The sequence below is a fragment of the Lygodium microphyllum genome, chromosome 14 (genome assembly GCF_053477565.2).
Source record: "Lygodium microphyllum isolate KBCC chromosome 14, Lygodium_microphyllum_v1.1.10, whole genome shotgun sequence".
Classification (NCBI taxonomy): domain Eukaryota; kingdom Viridiplantae; phylum Streptophyta; class Polypodiopsida; order Schizaeales; family Lygodiaceae; genus Lygodium; species Lygodium microphyllum.
Window position 1 is genome coordinate 102,085,301 of NC_141148.1, and position 17,732 is coordinate 102,103,032.

At 38.0% G+C, this 17,732-nt stretch overlaps 2 protein-coding genes across 3 annotated transcripts in view; both read left to right on the forward strand.

The window, feature by feature from the left end:
* The first annotated feature begins 490 nt into the window (after positions 1-490).
* Positions 491-3,617, forward strand: LOC148025916 (uncharacterized). The gene has a single exon (XM_087693176.1). It carries the CDS (start codon positions 1,365-1,367, stop codon positions 2,508-2,510), a length of 1,146 nt encoding a protein of 381 aa, XP_087549302.1. The 5' UTR covers positions 491-1,364; the 3' UTR covers positions 2,511-3,617.
* Positions 3,618-12,201: 8,584 nt separating this feature from the next.
* The window catches only part of EMB3129 (GTP-binding family protein), a 66,791-nt gene continuing 61,260 nt past the window's right edge, over positions 12,202-17,732 (forward strand). For both annotated transcript variants that reach the window (XM_087693178.1, XM_087693177.1), the window contains exons 1-3: positions 12,202-12,470; positions 13,183-13,326; positions 13,549-13,665. In XM_087693178.1, coding sequence (XP_087549304.1) covers positions 12,399-12,470; positions 13,183-13,326; positions 13,549-13,665 — 333 coding nt within the window. In that variant the 5' untranslated portion in view covers positions 12,202-12,398. The remainder of the gene's footprint in view (positions 12,471-13,182; positions 13,327-13,548; positions 13,666-17,732) is intronic.

The following is a 17,732-nucleotide window of genomic DNA, read 5'->3' on the forward strand; positions in this document are numbered from 1 at the left end:
TGATGAGAAAATGGAAATTGCTTGTGGGTGTGTACATGTGCCTGTGTGAATCCAAGCTTAAGGATCCGTTCCTAGGGGGCACCTTTGGGAGTCCATGCCTTTGTATGTATGTGTTTTTGGGGGGGGGGGGCCGGGAATGGGCGAGCTGGAAGCCGTGTGATAGCAGAGTCGAGTGATGTGCGTGCGCGTACCGAACAGCGCGTGTGACAGTCCTCTACGAATACGATGGGCTTTCCCTGTGGTCAAAAATTTCAACAAATGTAACCAATAATTAGTAGCAATAATAACAACACCAAAGACGGAGAAAAGCGCAGCGAGGTGATGTGACGTGGGCCGAGTAGATGGAAACGCGTGGCGAGGCGGGCGGCCAGGATGCTTCAAGGGTAAGGAGTTATCTTCGCGATAGAGAGAGAGAGGAGTCGAAAGAAAGAGACGGGGACTCGAGAGCAATTATCTCTCTCGCTGGTTCTCACCCTTTGCTCGTTTCTTCCTCGCCACACACACACACACACACCCTGCCACACGGGCGCGCGCGCGCACACACACACACGCACCCTGTCTCCCCGCTTCTCATCACTTACTTTGTTCTCGCAGAAAGCGTCTTCTTGTCTGCAGCTGCTGGGCTTTGTTCCCCCCCCCTTCCCTAGCCTCATCTCTAGCCTCTACACACACACACACACACACACACACACACACACACACACTCTCTCTCTCTCTCTCTCTCTCTCTCTCTCTCTGTGTCGCTGTTTCTCAGTCAGAGAGAAGACGCTCCCTCCTCTTTCTTCCCCCCTTTTCACCTCCCCCAGACCTGCATTGCGTTTCTCCTCTCTCTCTCTCGCCTACCCCGTCCCCCCGCCCCCGCGTCACCTGTTCACCTACCCTACCCACCTACCTGATCTCTCTGTATCTCCCTCCACCCGAGCTGACTCCGCCCCCCGCCCCTCGAAATTCCTTTCAGGTTTAATGGTTCTCGATCCAGGTTCTTCGTTTGGTGGACCGTGCCTCAGAATAAGGGAGAAGCGAAAGTAGGTAAATAATTTGGAGCATCGCAAAGTCAGACAGACAGAGAGAGAGAGAAAAAGAGAAGAACTGGGCAGGTGTCGCATGCTGGATCTCGTGCCTTTTTCGCTTGCGAGGATTCACTTTCTGAGAAGGGTTTCGTCTGTGCACAGATTAGGGTTTTGCCCTCGCGCCAATTAAGATCTGCTGCGGATCAGGTGCTGCTTTCTGTTACCTTAAAGCTAAAACACACACACACACACACACACACACACACACACACACACACAGGTATCCACACCCACACCCACACCCACACCCACACCCACGCACACACAGGCGCAGACATACACAGGCAGAGAGAGATGCTGGCTTGCCCCCAACCGTCCCTCTCCTCCACCCCCGAGGGCCAATCTCTCGCCGTGCACGGCCTCAAGTGCCCCCGCTGTGACTCCTCCGACACGAAGTTTTGCTACTACAACAACTACAGCACTGCCCAGCCGCGTTATTTCTGTAAGAACTGCAAACGATACTGGACTAAAGGTGGATCTCTTCGCAATGTCCCCGTTGGTGGTGGACTCAGGAAGAACAAGAAGAAGAAGATGAATTCTAGCCCTGACCCGAGCGACGGACCTCCCTCTAAGCACCAGAAAACAAATGCCAGCCATGGAAAGGGGCGGAGCTATGCAAACCCCGATTCTAACCTGCATGGTGAAGATTCTGGCTACATTCGAAATCCTACATCTGTGATCAATGGCTCCCCTTCTTCATCAGATCCTCAGGATACATCCAGTCTCAATTATCCCATCAGCAGTTACCCCTTTGATTTACGCATATATGAGGCAGGTGACGAAGCTTCTTTGGGCAGCACAATGCAGACACAATTTGCAGAGGGAGCAGTATTTCCTGGCTACTTTACAGGCTATGGTTATAATTCTGAAATGGAGTGTCTACCTCAGGGTGATTTTGGCTACAGCAGCTACAAGGCTTTGGGATCGTCAAGTTCAGATCAAGCACAATCCAGCAGTGGTGAACTGGCACTGGAACCTTCAGAAGTAGGGTCTGAGGGTTTGAACACTCAGTTTGGCTCGAAGATTCCCACTGTCAATTTGAATGCCAAGCAGTATGAGCATGGGCAGCAACCAAATGAAGCAGGATGTGGAGATTTATTTAAGCATAATGATCAAGGATGCCACTCCCAACCTCAGCACGCTCATATGGGTGATGAAGGAGAAGGGAAAAGGCATGCTACAAATGGTGATGATCAGTTTCAACCTTCCAGTACTGATGGCACGTTGCATGAAAGGGGAGACTGTACTGCAGTAACAGAAGCATGCCATGTGGATGTGGATTTGGATGAAGCATTCAGCAATGTAGTCAGTGTGAGTTATCCCTTTGATTGGCAGCAAGTCTCAGAGTGTTTGTTTGGGGGCCCAGGGGACTTTGTCTACTATGTGGTGCCTGCAGGAGCTGGAGGAAATTTGTCTAGCTTTGACACAGGTGCAGCTTAAGCTTTTTGCCATGTCTTTTCCTGCCAGTTTATAGACAATCTGAAGGCCTTTCTTGATTAACTGCACTCTGCACTCTGCACTCTGCACTCTCTGACTCTCTGTGTTTATGGCTATGCTTTGTTCAGTTCGTATATCTAAGATTGGTGCTCTGCGTCTACTTATTTTATTCATATAGTGCACTAGCTCTAATTTAGTATCACAGTTGAACAGCAACCAGTACTGTTCCCCATCTTTCACACAGAGACCAGGATCTGTGTTCTGATTTTTGGAGCCCATGGATTGTTGGTCCTTCATTTTGATTGTAATTTTGTCTATTGAGCATGGACTTGTAATTGGTATGACATTTATCCATTTAGTCTCCTGAAAATATGTCACCCATAACATTTTAAGAAAGTTCTCATCATACCCAATTGTGTATGCTGAATGTTACAATGTAGAACAGGGATGTTGATCAGCTATGCAAACAGAAAGAGCTCAATGAAAGAACACGGTTTTTGTCTAGATTAAGTCCTGGGATGCCTTACCAGGCTAAGGACTATGCCAGTTCATATTTGACAAGACCAGTGTCTTGTGCCTTGGCTTTGTAAGTATTTTGTCATGAAGCTAGCTGCATGGTGCTGAGGGAAGAAAAATGATCTACCCTCCTGAGGGGATTGGGAGTGTTCTGCTCTTGTGTGGGTTGTATTTGCTCTCACTGGGTCTGCTCTTCTGAGTGGGGCAGAAATATTGTGCTCAAGTAAATAGGTTGTGCTGCTGTTATTTGATCAGCTTATGAGGAGAGGGTTTGCATCCAAGTTCTCTTCTATTTTCTGTGACTCTGTCTTAGGGTTGCCAAAGAAGTGTGTAAAATATGAAGCATCCCAAGAGCTTTACTTGCTCTCAGCTGTCAATGAAGATAGAAATTCTGCTTGTATGGTACTGTCTATTGCTTAGTGTATGATTTGGTATGTTTCAGACAGTTGTGAGCTGGTTAAAGTAACTATTGAAATGCTTTCTGCTTTGTGGTCTAGGTGACTGATCAGTTTCTAAGTCACTTCTCGGTTATGATTTCCGGATTTAGTACAAGCTAGCTTGACATTTACAATATCTTCTCTTGCTCTTCATGGTGCCACAAAAAATAAACAAGTGTACTGAATTTAACATCAATGAAATAGAGTGTCTGATGCTTTGTACCCGGATTTACTACAAGGTAGCTTGATGTTTACAATATCTTCTCTTGCTCTTCATGGTACCACTAAAAATAAACAAGTGTACTGAATTTAACATCAATGAAATAGAGTGTCTGATGCTTTGTACCCATGGAAATGGGGGTTTTCATGGGGCTTGATGATGATAATCTGAGCTGGAAGAGAATATGAGTCTTAAATCATCTCCCTTATAGTTCTAGGTTCTCATTATTGAAATGGGGCTTGACAATGATGATCTGAGCTTGGGAGGAAGTGAGAGTCAGAAATCAGCTCCCTCCTAGTCAATATGAGACATCCCCTACATCCTTAACAGTTACTCATCAAATCAAAAGCTCTTTTGGGTCCTGTGGAAGCTTGATGTGCCAATGTTTCAAGTTTACTGGCTTGATCCGTCAGATGTTATTCTACATGTTCCACCTAACTTGCAAAGTCTCTCTCAGCCTACTGCTGAATGTAGTATGTTTGTAGTCATTGTTGTGGACTTCCTTTGTCTAATTATTTTTCTAACTGTGTGCTACCTGCCTGAAATGATTCTTGGTGGTGGGGTATCGTAATCCACATTGTATTGAGTTCCCTCCTTGAACATCAATAAGGCATCCTCAAATGGTTGGTGGAGGGCTGCAAGAGAGATTAAACCTGGATCCTGCATGTTGAAAACTGCAAATTGTAAGTTCAGGATCAACAATGGAAGTAGGATTGGATAAATGTTCACATTCGATGTCAGTATGGCTCCTACAAAGGTTTATCATGATGGTATTTTCATGTGTTGAGTATGCTGTTTTGTTTTCTTGGGTTCCATTGTCGGGATGTTCTAGCATTTTAGGTTTCTGAAGCTGATTGTGGCACATTTGAAGGCTGAGGGTAGTCCCTATGTTATTGACATATGATGCAAACATAGCACCTCAACGCTTTCATACATTACCCACTATTTGATGCAAGCTTTAAGTATCAACCATGATCTATGTCAACTTGCCGTGCACCATTCTCATACCAACTCTGAATCATTACATTAATTTTCAAACCATTGTCAAGCAAAGCAATGCATGGAGTCTCACGCTCCCCAACCTTACCATAGTTTTGGTTGTGGTCTATGCCCAATGGTTCCGTGTATAATGGCTTCTAGGAAAAAATGCCAAAGCCTCATCATCAATATGATGCATTTGCCTAACTCCCATGTGAGTGTTGCTAGAGTGAACTAAAAGTTCAATTGTTACTTCATCAATTTTACCCTTGGCCTATTGATTTACGGGGATCAAAGTGCACAACTTGAACCTAATGTACAATTGGGCATTCATTGATCATGGATGAGAAGAGGGCTAAGGCATAAATAGTCAATAGTCTGTTAAACTAGCCTCATATAAGTCAAGCTTGAGCACACAATGCTCTTAAACATGTATGGGTTTCAATGACCATTTAACACCATACCAACATCTATAATCAAAACCATAAACTTCACAAAGACATTCAATTTTGGATTTGTAGAGATTTCAGCTTATATGATTGCACAAAATCCAATACATGTAGGGAATAGGTACTTAGTGTTCCTTAAACTAATTGCTAAAATATATTCATATTTGTCATAGAATTGTTGACATGTCCATGAGTGCTTTACTCAGCATCATGCTTTCTATGGGTATGCCATTCTTCAACAATGGGATACCTTAGTCATTACAAACACAAAAAAGGACTTAGGTGCATTTCATGTTGAGTCAGGTGATCTTCAAACGCGTAAATGCTCATGATCCATTGTCCAAGCTCATAGAACTTGCAAAATAAGTTACAATCTCTAGGAAAAAATGTGCCACAATTTCCCCTTGTTGTCTACTTGATCTTTGCTACTATTTGGACTTCAAAGACACTCAATTGTTCATGCTCAAGATTATCCTAGAGGTGATATCCTCTCTAATCATCCACCATAACTAGTTTGAGTTTGTGCCTTGTTATTTATACTTTGTTGTTCATGCTGAATAGGATGCAACTTTTGGAGTTTCCCACAATGTTGCTATTGTCGTGCTCCATGGTTTAAACACCCATAGCACTTAGGTTCACGCTACTCTTTGAAGCAAGATAGCTAATTCAATGATTGATCACTACCACACTAGTTTGGTAGTCAAGACATTGTCTAGGTTGGGCAAAGAAGTCCATGTTTTTGCTGCTCTCGATCAATGCTCTTGATTCTGCATACTTTTGCTAATAGAAGTGAGTCAACACTTGGTCACATAATCACCAAGTGTGCTCCATTGTAGATCATTATCCTCTACGCATGTTGCCTCAACAAGACTTCTACAATTGCACTTGACCAATGTCACAAAACATATCAGGCTCTCATACTATGAAGAAACTACAAGCAGGGAAAGATAGAGATGGAACAAGCAAAGGTCAAGAGCTACATGTTGTCCTCCTCTTCATTATTATTCAACCATTTTCTATATCTTCACAGTCTCTCTCTACTACGCTAATGTGGCAATCTAGGTTACACGACTCAACCACGATCAACTAACACGACTCAATCATGATCAACTAACACAAGTTAGTCTACTAGCCCGTCTTATTAGAGAGAGCATGTGCACATGCACGCACACACACACATACACAACTAGTGACATCTAGACCAAACATTTCTCATGTCGGGGATATAATATTAGTGATTTCTATAGTGTATGCATTTTCACATAGTAGGGTCCCTCTATTGTTCTCTATGAGCTTAACATTAGGACCATTGGATGTAACTACATAGGTAATTGTTGACTCAGTTTTGTGAGCCTCCATATGAGTAGAAGGCATTTATGAGATACAAATCCACCTAGTAGATCCTACTAACATCCTTGGATGGTATTCCAATGTCCCTAGGTAGTTAGAGGTAACCCTAGAGAGATTGGTACTTTTCGAGTCTCATTACCTGTGTGTAAAGTCACTACACTAGGTTCTATTTTGGAGGGCGTATCACATTGCAACTTTCTCGTTAGATTTCTTGGGGGGAGGTATAGAGGAGGGAAAGTCTCTCTTTTATTTTTATTTATTTATTTATTTATTTATTTTGGAGGGAGGGAAGGGATAACATACACCCCCCCTTCTTGAGATGGTAAGCTTAACACGTGCAGATATTGATGATTGATTGCTTGGTTAGATGGGTCTGCACATCCACACATAGTACATTGGTGGTAATTATGATCCTCACATGACCACTAACTAATCACTTATTATATTTGGTTTGTTACACCTACCTACAATTAGCATACTTATAGCACCAGTGGATTAGAATAGTCAATCATGCACTATTTGACTTGGTAGATAACTTTCCTTTATGTTATATCTTATCTATACTTTGTGCATATTATATTGTGTGTGAAGAAGAAGAAACCAACAAGAAAAAGTTGTCATTCATATCTCTTCTTGTGTTCTTGAGTGAGCATTCACTTATGTGTATGGTGTCTGTTTGGCATATCAGCTCAAGTAGTTTCCCTACTATACAATTCATGACATGGTATTAGAATGGCACCATTGAGAGAGGCTAGTTTTGAGGCTAAAGTAAAGGAGAAGAAGCAAGGATTTGAGCAAGCAAGCAACATGTAAGAAGCACTCCCACTTTTTTACTCGTTCTCTTATGGGTAGTGCATGTGCAGGCACCAGAAGCATGGTAGAGCAAAAATCTCATGTTGTTGTGAGATTTGGTATACAAGCAAAGCATTGTATATTTTACAAATAAGCCTTTTGGAGCTTGCCTGTTGGCTTTTTGGCCATTTAAGGCCGTTTTGGGCCTTGTTTAGACCCAAAAGGTTATCAAGAGTAGTTTCATGGTATATTGCGATTTCGGTTATGTCGATCGAAAGTGCTGCTTAGGTTACAAATTTTGAATCTATAAGTTCTGAGGTGTTTACTAAGAATCAAACACAATCTTTATTTGTAAATATGTTGTACGCTACATCTATTATTGAGCAGTTAGGAAAATAGGTTGTTGTTTAGTGTATTGCTATATACTTGTTGTAAAAGATTGTAGAAGACTTGCTTGCTATTTTGTATTAATTTTTTGATAATGGCAAGGAATAGTGGAAACCCCATCATTGAGAAGCCAGATAAAAATAACTACTATCATGGAAGTTTTATGTGACAGACGTCCTTATTGGAAAATGTCTCTATGAGTTTATTTCGAATGAAGAAAAGGAGCTAGAGCTAAGTCATCCTATGACTGTAAATGAATTGAAGGTGTGGAAAGTATGGAATGCAAAAGATAAAAAAGTAATATATTGGCTATTTGTAGACATTGATAACACTATATCGAGGCATATCAAAAATACAAAAACTTTACATGTAGCTTAGATAATCTTCGAGAATATGATTTTGGTAAATATAAAGGCATAGAATATTCAATTCAAGCAAGAGTTGAATACTTTAAAGAAAGGGACAATGTTTGTAAATGAGTATATTTTGAAAGTGAGAAGCAATGTAGATACCTTAGTAACTATTAATGCAATGCCTAATGACGATGATTTGGTTTCATCTACTTTGGGTGGCCTTAATAATGAGAAGGTCTAGAAATCATTTTTCACTTTTATGTATGTACGGAAGCCATTTCCAGTTTTTAACGAATTAATCTCTCTCACAATCATTGAAGAGATTAACATGTAAGGTTAATCGTCTACTGAAAGAAGTGGCAAACAAGTCTAAGCATTTTACTCAAGTTCAAGAAAAGGATATGGTAGATCCTCTTCAAGAGGCCATGGTATGGAATGTGTTGGTGATAACCAACAAAACATGCTAAATCAATAGCTTTGTGAAATACAAGTTTTAGGAGGTTGTGGAAACTTTAGAGGGGCAGGGGGACTCTAAAGAAAGCGATGGATGACAGAACAAAGGTTCTAGCAATTCTGGTATTGTCAGTCATTATTGTAGCAAAACAAGTCATATTGCAGCCTAATGTTATGCTAAGAAAGATGATATCTATAGTGGTAAATTACAAGGAAACTATACATCATCTTTAGATAAAATGAAGAAAGAAATGAGAGTCTATTTGTTATGTAATATATGATAAATGTTGTAACAAGAAAGAGGACACATGACAATGTATGATATATTGAATCAGGTACATCTAATCATATGACCAGCCATGTTGAATGGTTTAGAGAGAGAAGAGATTTACAAAATCCACACTATGTGTAGATGTGTGATGATGCATGCCACCTAATTTCACACATTAAAAATATTTCGTTGTCCTTGTAGTATGGTCAGATAAACAATCTATTTGATTTATTATATGTGCCATCCATCACAAATAATTTAAAGTCTATTGGTTAGTTGGTAGAGCAAGGGCTACATGTTTGATTTAATGCAAAATGTCATTTTGTGGAAGACTTTAATGGTGCAAGTTGGTTACAAAAGAAAGTAGAGTTGACCACATGTTCACTTTAGATGCTAGAATTCCTATTATGAATGTGGCTATGTATACTAAAGGCAAAAAATGATTGGTTGTATATATTAAAATATTACACAAATGTATCAAATGAAAATGCTAAAATTAATGCATTCCAAAGTGTTAATTACGAGGCTGCTTGCTTTTAGAGTTACAAAATTTGAAAAGTGTGAAGCATATCAATTTGGTAAGTAGACAAGACAATCTTTTTCGCATGATAGAGAATTGCGTCCGTAAAAGATAAATGGATATTTGAACAAAATGTCAATGATATATTTAATGTAAAATTTCAAGTTGATGAAATAAATTATTATGATTTAAATGAAATTATACACTAATAAGATATAACATTTATCAATCTTCTAAATCGAAAATAAATTAAAAAATGTATAAAGACTTTAAATAATAAACATATGCAAAAAAACTATTTTAATGTTGAAATACCAACATTACTTTTCTACAAATCTTGCAATAAAAGCACATAATATTTTTTTTTGAAAATTTGAAAATAAAATAAATTGTTTTACAAGTCAAAGTTATTTTATCATTTAAGATATCTAAAAACATCAATTTAAAAAACAATGTAAAAATTTTATTGATACAATTTATTGATAATAAAATTAAAAAATTAAAAAGATATAAAAATAAAAAATTACATGTAAATATAATGAATGAAAATTAGACACCGAATGTTTAGTTAAATAAAGAAACTAAAATTAATAACAATCCTTAGCATACATTTGTTAGAAATCTATTTCCAATTAAATCGTGTACATCTCAAATAATATATTGATCACAAGGTCTAATAATTGATAAATTTGCATTTGATCTAATTGATGTTGAATGACATAGGTTTTTATATACAATATTATTACAATTTAAATATCTAACAAATTTAATTTTATTTTTAAAATTAAAATAAATATTATAAATATTAAAAAATCTATCATTAATAAAAATAATAAATTATATAAAATAAAATATAAAATTACATAATTTTAAATGTTAATATAAAAATAAATATATACAAAAATTGTTATTTAATATATAATTATATATTTTTAAAGAGGTAAAAAGTTTTATATATATATATATATATATATAATGAGCTTGCACGCTCAACCATAGAGCTATCGATTTTTGATGCCTTGCTCTTTAACATTGAAGGTTTGGATTCTGTATATGCTATTGGACTAGTCTGGAAGAATTGTATGTACAGAAGAGTGCTGCAAGTAAAGTGTATTGGCTGAAAAAGCTTATGGATTTGCGTATGAAAGAAGGTACAACAATGTCTACTCACTTGAATGAGTTTAACTCCATTTTTAGCCAACTGGTTGCCTTGAAGTTCATGATTATATATATATATATATATATATATATATATATATATATATATATAAATAATATTTTTAATTAAAAATTATTATAAAATATATTAAATTTTATAAGCAATATGATATAAATTTAATGTACTTAATTATTCAAATAAAAAACATCATATTTATAAAATAATACATATGCATAAAAAACCAAATGTAAACGCATCAATACTTTGCCAAGTTATTGATTATTATCTTTCAAAATTGACATTATTCTATTAAGAAAACTTAATATAAAATTTGAATAAATTAATAATAATGCAACATTAAACTCAATAATAAATAAATACAAAATATTTAATGAATAACATTAAAAACAATTGTATATTTAACACATACAAAGCATTTATGGACAAATATAAATAAATATATAATCAAAATAGGTTCAATTTGAGGATATGGTTTAAATTGTTCTATAATTTGTACAAGAATTAAAAAATGTATACATTTAATATTGTTTGTTATAAATAAATAACTCACGTGATAAAAAATGAGATTTTTAATGTTCTCAAAAACTATTTCTTTCATTATTTTTGATGCAATAAGTTAAAATAAATAGTAATTATAATTTTGAGTATGTTTTATTTATTTTCAATAAATAAAAAATATTTATTATTTTTTAGCAATATTAATATAACATTTTATACTTCATGCTCATTAAGCTTTTTTTAAACTCATAATTTTATATTAAGTTATTCCACTCACATTATTTACTATATAATAATAGTATAATTGAAGATCATATTTAATGATCATTTTAAAAAATTTAATGCAAAACATTACTCATATATTTTTTTCAATTAGAAGAATACATAATTAATTGATGTATAAAAATACATTTTATTTCTTTTAAATTTTTATAAACTTGTATATTTTTTGTATATAATTAAAGATTGCTATTATCAACAGATACTGATTATACATGTTCAAGTGATTTGAAAAAATAAAAATAGTAAATCACAAAAAATAATAATAAGCTTTGGATGAGCTGGCTTTTGGTGAGGAATTACGAGATAACATAGAATGGGATATACTAAAATAACGAGAAGATTCTGGGTCGATAGAAGTACAAATCAAAGATAACACTTGGAATCTTCATGTTGATGCTTTGTGGCAACTTACATGGATGCTTGGTGCACTGGAAATCTCATATTCATACAATTGGCAACTCATTGGAAGTTGGTGGACCGCATCATATTTATAACTTTCCACATAAAGATATGCAAATGCTATTATTACTATTATAATTGCATGCTCGAGTTTTTGAAGCACATAAAAATTGAAGAATTCAAAATCACATTTCTTCTGTTGTGTAATATTATGAAGCCTGAATTTAGTGAGTTAGATAATAAAGAAATTGAAGGTTTCTTAGTGGAATGATATTTACTTCAATGATCATTCAGTAAATGTAATCTATTTCAAAGTAGATCTCAATATACTAAAATTTAGAGTGACTTGTACAATCAAGATTTTTACTATGAATATGTATATATGTTAGGTTTACAATTTGAAAAATATCATTGAAACTTGAGTGTATGTTTTTGAATTTTTAAAACTATTTTAAAATCTTCAAAATTATTGAGTTTACTGTCTTAGAAAGATTCTTTGAATTCATACATATGTTCTTAAATCTTAAATAAAATTCACAAACTTCAAAATTGCATTATTTTCAATATATGAATAACAAACGAAAATTCATAAAACATAATGGCAGTACCGCATTCATCGCAAGATGGGCTTGTTGATTTTTATCGGGAACTACGATTATTGCTGTGAATATGAGAGGAGAACAATCGTCACAGTGAAAACAACTGTTGCGCCTCGCGGTTGACGACCAGCCTTCCAGTCTGCAACGGCCCTTTCGATATCATGTTCTTCTTACACCGGCTATGCCACTAAAGAAGAGCAGCAGAGCATGGCTGCAACTTTGCCCCATTCAAGTTTTCCTTGGTGCTCAGAATTCCTTTCACCATTCCCCTCTCCAAAGGTAAGGTCTCCTAGCAAGCTCTGCTAAATTTTCACGTCATCCAATCAGTCAATGATTATCATTGCTGCAAGTTGTCCCATCCGCTCTAGAGAAATGGTGTTTCAATGTGAAAAGGAAATTTCTTTCACCATGCTGAAATTGGAGAGTTTTGATTGTGCTCTCAGTCTAGTATCAAATAAACCATGCTGAAAGTAATTGAAGAGTTATGATTGTTCTCTCAGGCTAAGACCAAACAAACCAATCATGTTTGTGCCCACGTGCTGTGCTCTCAGACTAATATCAAATAAACCAATCTTACTCATACCTTTTGAGTTGTCGATATGCTAGACTGTAAAACATTCCCATTGAAGGAGATCGACCAGGTCTTCAACCAGAGGTTGTGTGGGTTCAAGTCTTTTGAATACCATGGGTAGAAGTCTGTTTTGGAGGGCTTGTTGGGCAGGTCGAAGTATCGCATGTGTCCATGTGCATGATCGCATTCACTGTTTGTGCCATATTCTGAACCACAAGACCTAACTTCAACCCAAGCTGGCCTGTGCCAATGCATTGAGGGTCCTTGATCCAATGTGGCTCGTGCCTGAGGGTTGAGGGTGTGATGTGTGAGTGATGGGCCCTAGGGCATTGGAAATAACCCAGAGATAGCAAACTTGATTCTTATGCATGATAAGATAGAGGTGCTTTGTTTTGTGATTAGGCTCTTTGCATTTTGTAGGTTTCTGCTGCGAAACCAACAGCAACAAGAAGTCAAAAGTTCAAAGGCTTGGTGGTGTCAGCAAATACCTTTGCAACTCAAAGGGCCTTGGATCAATCGGACTCAGATGTGGAAAATCTCATCAGATCAACACGCCTTGTACAAGTAAGAAAACTGAAGTTTGAGTTTCTTGCTGGAGTTTTGTTGATGGGCTGATCTTTTAAGGAAGTGTGGAATGGACTTTGGTGTGGATTTACTGTATGAGTAATTTGTAGTACATTAATACCCTTGCATAGCTGACATCATGTCTTTTTTAAAATTGGTGTTGCTGTGCATGTGTGGATGTGTGCAATGCATGCACATTCTTGATGGGCATGTGCCAATCAGTGGTATCCTGGTCACATTGCCAAAGCTGAAAGGCAGCTGAAGGAGCAAATAAAGATAATGGATGTTGTTATTGAAGTTAGGGATTCTAGGATACCATTGGCAACATCCCATCCAGAGGTAACTCAACTCTTCCCTTAGTCGATCATTATTTGGTGTTTTGCTTAGAAAGTAAAATGAGCAAGCAACTTTAGACCTCAGATTTAATAGTTGTACATGAAAAACTTATTTTCATCGTAATCCTAACGGTTACTTTTTCTGTAAAGATGTAACTCTCTATCATAGACAATATTGTTCACTTGCAACCTTGAGAATTCATAGCTTGTGGTAGTTAGAGGACCACAGTGGCTACATTGAATTGTGGAAGTTTGAGGCTATCCAAGTTGTGCCAGCCAAGAGAGTCATAATGAGCTGCATGTTTTGTTCAAAGACAGTTTGAGACTTGTAGGTGCAGCCAGCCAGAGCATTCCATCCTCAATTCTTCAGTTGTGGGTCAGCTAGAATTTGCTAAAGAGGGTAACAATGAAGGGGGCCAAAGAGGATGACAACAAAGTTCTTGATAGCCAAAGAGGGCGAAAACAAATATATGGCCAGAAGATTCATTGTGGAGGTCTGAGTTTAGGAGACTCTTGAGATTGAACCTTTGCTGTTGTTACTTGTCATGTTCGGAGATGACAAGGATCTCTAGACTCTACATAGTGGCAGATGATTGTCAATGTCTTGAGATTTTGTGGCATGAGTCAATGAGTATGTGAGTGAGTTGCCACATTTAAGTGACTATGTTAGGCTAAGATAATAGGGGCATTGTGGGGGTCTTTATGGAGGTTTCTAGTAAAATAAGACCTTCCCTCAGCATGAATCGAAAGGGGAAAGACTGTCCTGAAATCCAACAAACAGTACCTTCTCAAAAGCTACAAACACACAGGGACTCCAGAATGCTAGAGGTGGCTGTCCACCAAAATGCAAAAAGCAGGGCTGCTATAGATGGCTGGCCATGCAAAAAGCAGGCATCTGCTTTCTCTGCAGGTGGATGTCCACCACAATGTAGCAGTGCTGAAATTTTCTGAGTGGAAAACCCAAAACTAGCACCAACATATAGGAGTTGATAGGCACCAAACTGCCAGAGGTTCTCTATTAGGTGGAAAGCATAGCAAACACAGTCTGATCGGGGGTTAAATGCAGCTACAGCAACACTGAAACAGTAGGAAAATTGTTGCTAGTATCAATAGATACCACCAGGGAGTGGATATGCAGTTGTGGAGGGGTGTGCCAATCCAAAATGCAGCATTGGCAGGCAATTACACGATTGCAGTGGGCTGTTCCCACCTGAAAAGCAGGGGTGTGATACTGAGGGAGGGTCACAGCAATAACACGAGGTCAGGTGTGGTTGTGGAGGACGTGGCTGAGGTAGTGTGCAGATGTGCAATGCAGTTAGCTGTGCTGAAAACATGTTTTTTTGCACAAATTTCAGCACTCTCTCGTTGGTGATGATACAGTGTTGGAACATCAGAGGAAGCAGAGCATGTGAATAGAAGACAGAATTCTGAAGAGCAGCTGAAGGTGATGAAGAACCAAAACCAGTGATGAAGAACATGGATACGAGGCAGCCCTTGGATGTGCCACAATGTATGGTTGTGGATTGTGGTGAGGCCATTGGGAATCTGAAAGACTGGTGGGTGGGAAACAATGACAAACAGTGGCTGCCCAACTGACAGGTTCTCATGAGTGTATCCTTGGATGGGTCCATGTAAAGCATGTACAAGAAGCATAAAATATTGTAAGACTCATAGTCCTAATTCACAACTCAACAGAAGATGAGAGAACCCAAAAAAGTTGAAAAGAGATTCTCAAATCTTAATCACAGTAGTTAAATAGAAATTTATATAGGTATCGGCAAGCATGAACCAGCACTTTGAATCACGAAATCGCTTAACCATCCTACATAGAAACAAGGAATGGTTGTTTGGGCCTGTAGGAATGGCCTAACGCGTTCTAAACCCTCCAAGGAGGTGAAACGGCTAGGGAACGTTCCCAAGACCGTTCCCTGCCTTTCCCTACCGCTCCCTGTTTGAAATGACCGTTCCCTGCCTTTCCCTACCGCTCCCTGTTTGAAATGGCCGTTCCAAGCGTGTTGATAAAAAAATGACATTTTTTTCAGTTTTTTCTTTTTGCTTGTGTCACACTTCTACCACGTGTTCACCCATCTCCATTGACCAATGTGCACACACTACTCTCTCTCTCTCTCTCTCTCTCTCTCTCTCTCTCTCTCTCTGTGGTTGAAGATTCAAAGTATCAAGACAACCCACGAGCCAATCAGGAGTCCATGCAAAATTCAAATTTGATGCATTATCAACTCTTACAAATCACAATCAAATTTTATCCTATCCTCAATTCCAAGGTAATCATCCATTTATATTGTCTAATTTCAAGGGAAATTGGGATAATTGGGGCAATTCAGGGCAATAAAGATCTACAAGTTAAGAATTGGTTTGTGTGTAATGGAGGAGCTTGCTCCTTGTCAATAATATAACTCCACAAGGGGGGGGATTGGCCCATCTTCGAGTCCCTAGTGTGTTGTGTTGTCAATTTCTCTCTCTCTCTCTCTTTCTCTGCATCTCTTTTTTTTCTCTCATCTGTTCTCTCTCTGCGCCACATAATATTCACTATATATCTTTTAAGTATATAAGAAGGTCGAGCGTGTATCTCGGATCTTATAACTGTGGTATCAGAGCAGGTTTCTTTGCTTTTCTCAAAGTAAAGGTGATCCTTGCAAGAAGAAGGTAAAGATGGCAATTGATGAAGTGCCTACAAGTGAGCAATTACAGGCTCAATTGACAGAGTATTGTAGCTTGTTGGAGATTCTTGAAGTATGTCAATTGATTGATAGCTTAGGGGCAAGGGAAGAAGCTACTTATGAAGGACGGGATCCTCCAAAAGATGGTGATAGTGGAGGAAACACCATTGCACCAATTGATGGTGAAGGTGCAAAGCATCCAATTGCTGAGAAGCTTCCTAGAAGGAAGGATTTTCGGGTCAAGAAGAGTAAAAAGACCTCACCTCAAGTGAGACGGATAAGGAGGAAGTCATCTCCCTCAGCAATGAGCTACTCCCCTGATTACTCAAATTCCTCCTCCTCCTCATCATCTTCTAGTTTCTACTCTCTTGGTTCTAAGTCTTATGCAATCCACAAACGGACAAAGAGGGACCATAAGAGGAGCAAGCTTAAGAAGACTAAGACTTTCAAGTCTGGGGATAAGGACATAAAGTTTGACTCTTACTCTGGTAAGAGAGATCTTGCTAAGGCGTTAGCCTTTGTTAGATAATTTGAAGTTGCTTTTTCTGATAGTAATTTCTTAGAAAAGTCTAAGCTTAGGCATGTAGGTATACACTTGAAAGACACCGCTAGCAATTGGGGGTTGACTCTCATTTTGGAGGGAAGTAAACCTACAACTTGGGAAAAGTTCAAGAAGAAGTTTTATGCTTAGTTCTTGCCTCCTGATTTTGAGAATGATGTCAAGAAGGAGTGGGATTGGCTAGGCTAGAAAGAGCATGAGAAGATCACTAGTTATGTGGACAAGTTGTGGTCTACTCTTCTCAAGGTTACTCCTTTCATGGAGATCAGCGATGAAGAGAAGAAAAGGAAGTTGAAGCTGGTCTACTTCCTCATTTACACAGAACCATGAAGGCGTATCTACATGAAACCTTATCTCGCATGATGGAGTCTGTCATCATAGCTGAAAGTTTGCATACACTTGGTACATCTCGAAAGTTAGAGATGAGTTCTTATAGAGCTAGACAAGAGCAGCTCTATGATAAACCAAGAGATAGGACTAATCGAAGAAGACCTACCTCTACCTAGGACCAATATTCAAAGCCAGAGGGTAACAAGAAGAAGCACAAGTATCTCTCATCCTTTGAGATACAAAAGTACAAAGAGGAAGGAAGGTGCTTTCTTTCTGGTGAGTTAGGGCATATGAATCTTGATTGTCCTCATAAAGGAAAGGAAGCAAATGTGATTAAAGATCCTCCTCCGCCATCCTCAAATTCTATTCTGGATGTGCAAGCTAACACTCATTCAAATGAGAAGAAGAGATGACTCTTAAAGGGTTGGGGGACACTCAACAATCAACGAGTTTTGAATACTCTTTGATCTAGGGTCCACAAATAATTTTATGTCAGCAGATACT

Bases quoted from the DNA above. Each gene is read 5' to 3' on its own strand.
- LOC148025916 (XM_087693176.1), top strand. From the start codon at position 1,365: ATGCTGGCTTGCCCCCAACCGTCCCTCTCCTCCACCCCCGAGGGCCAA.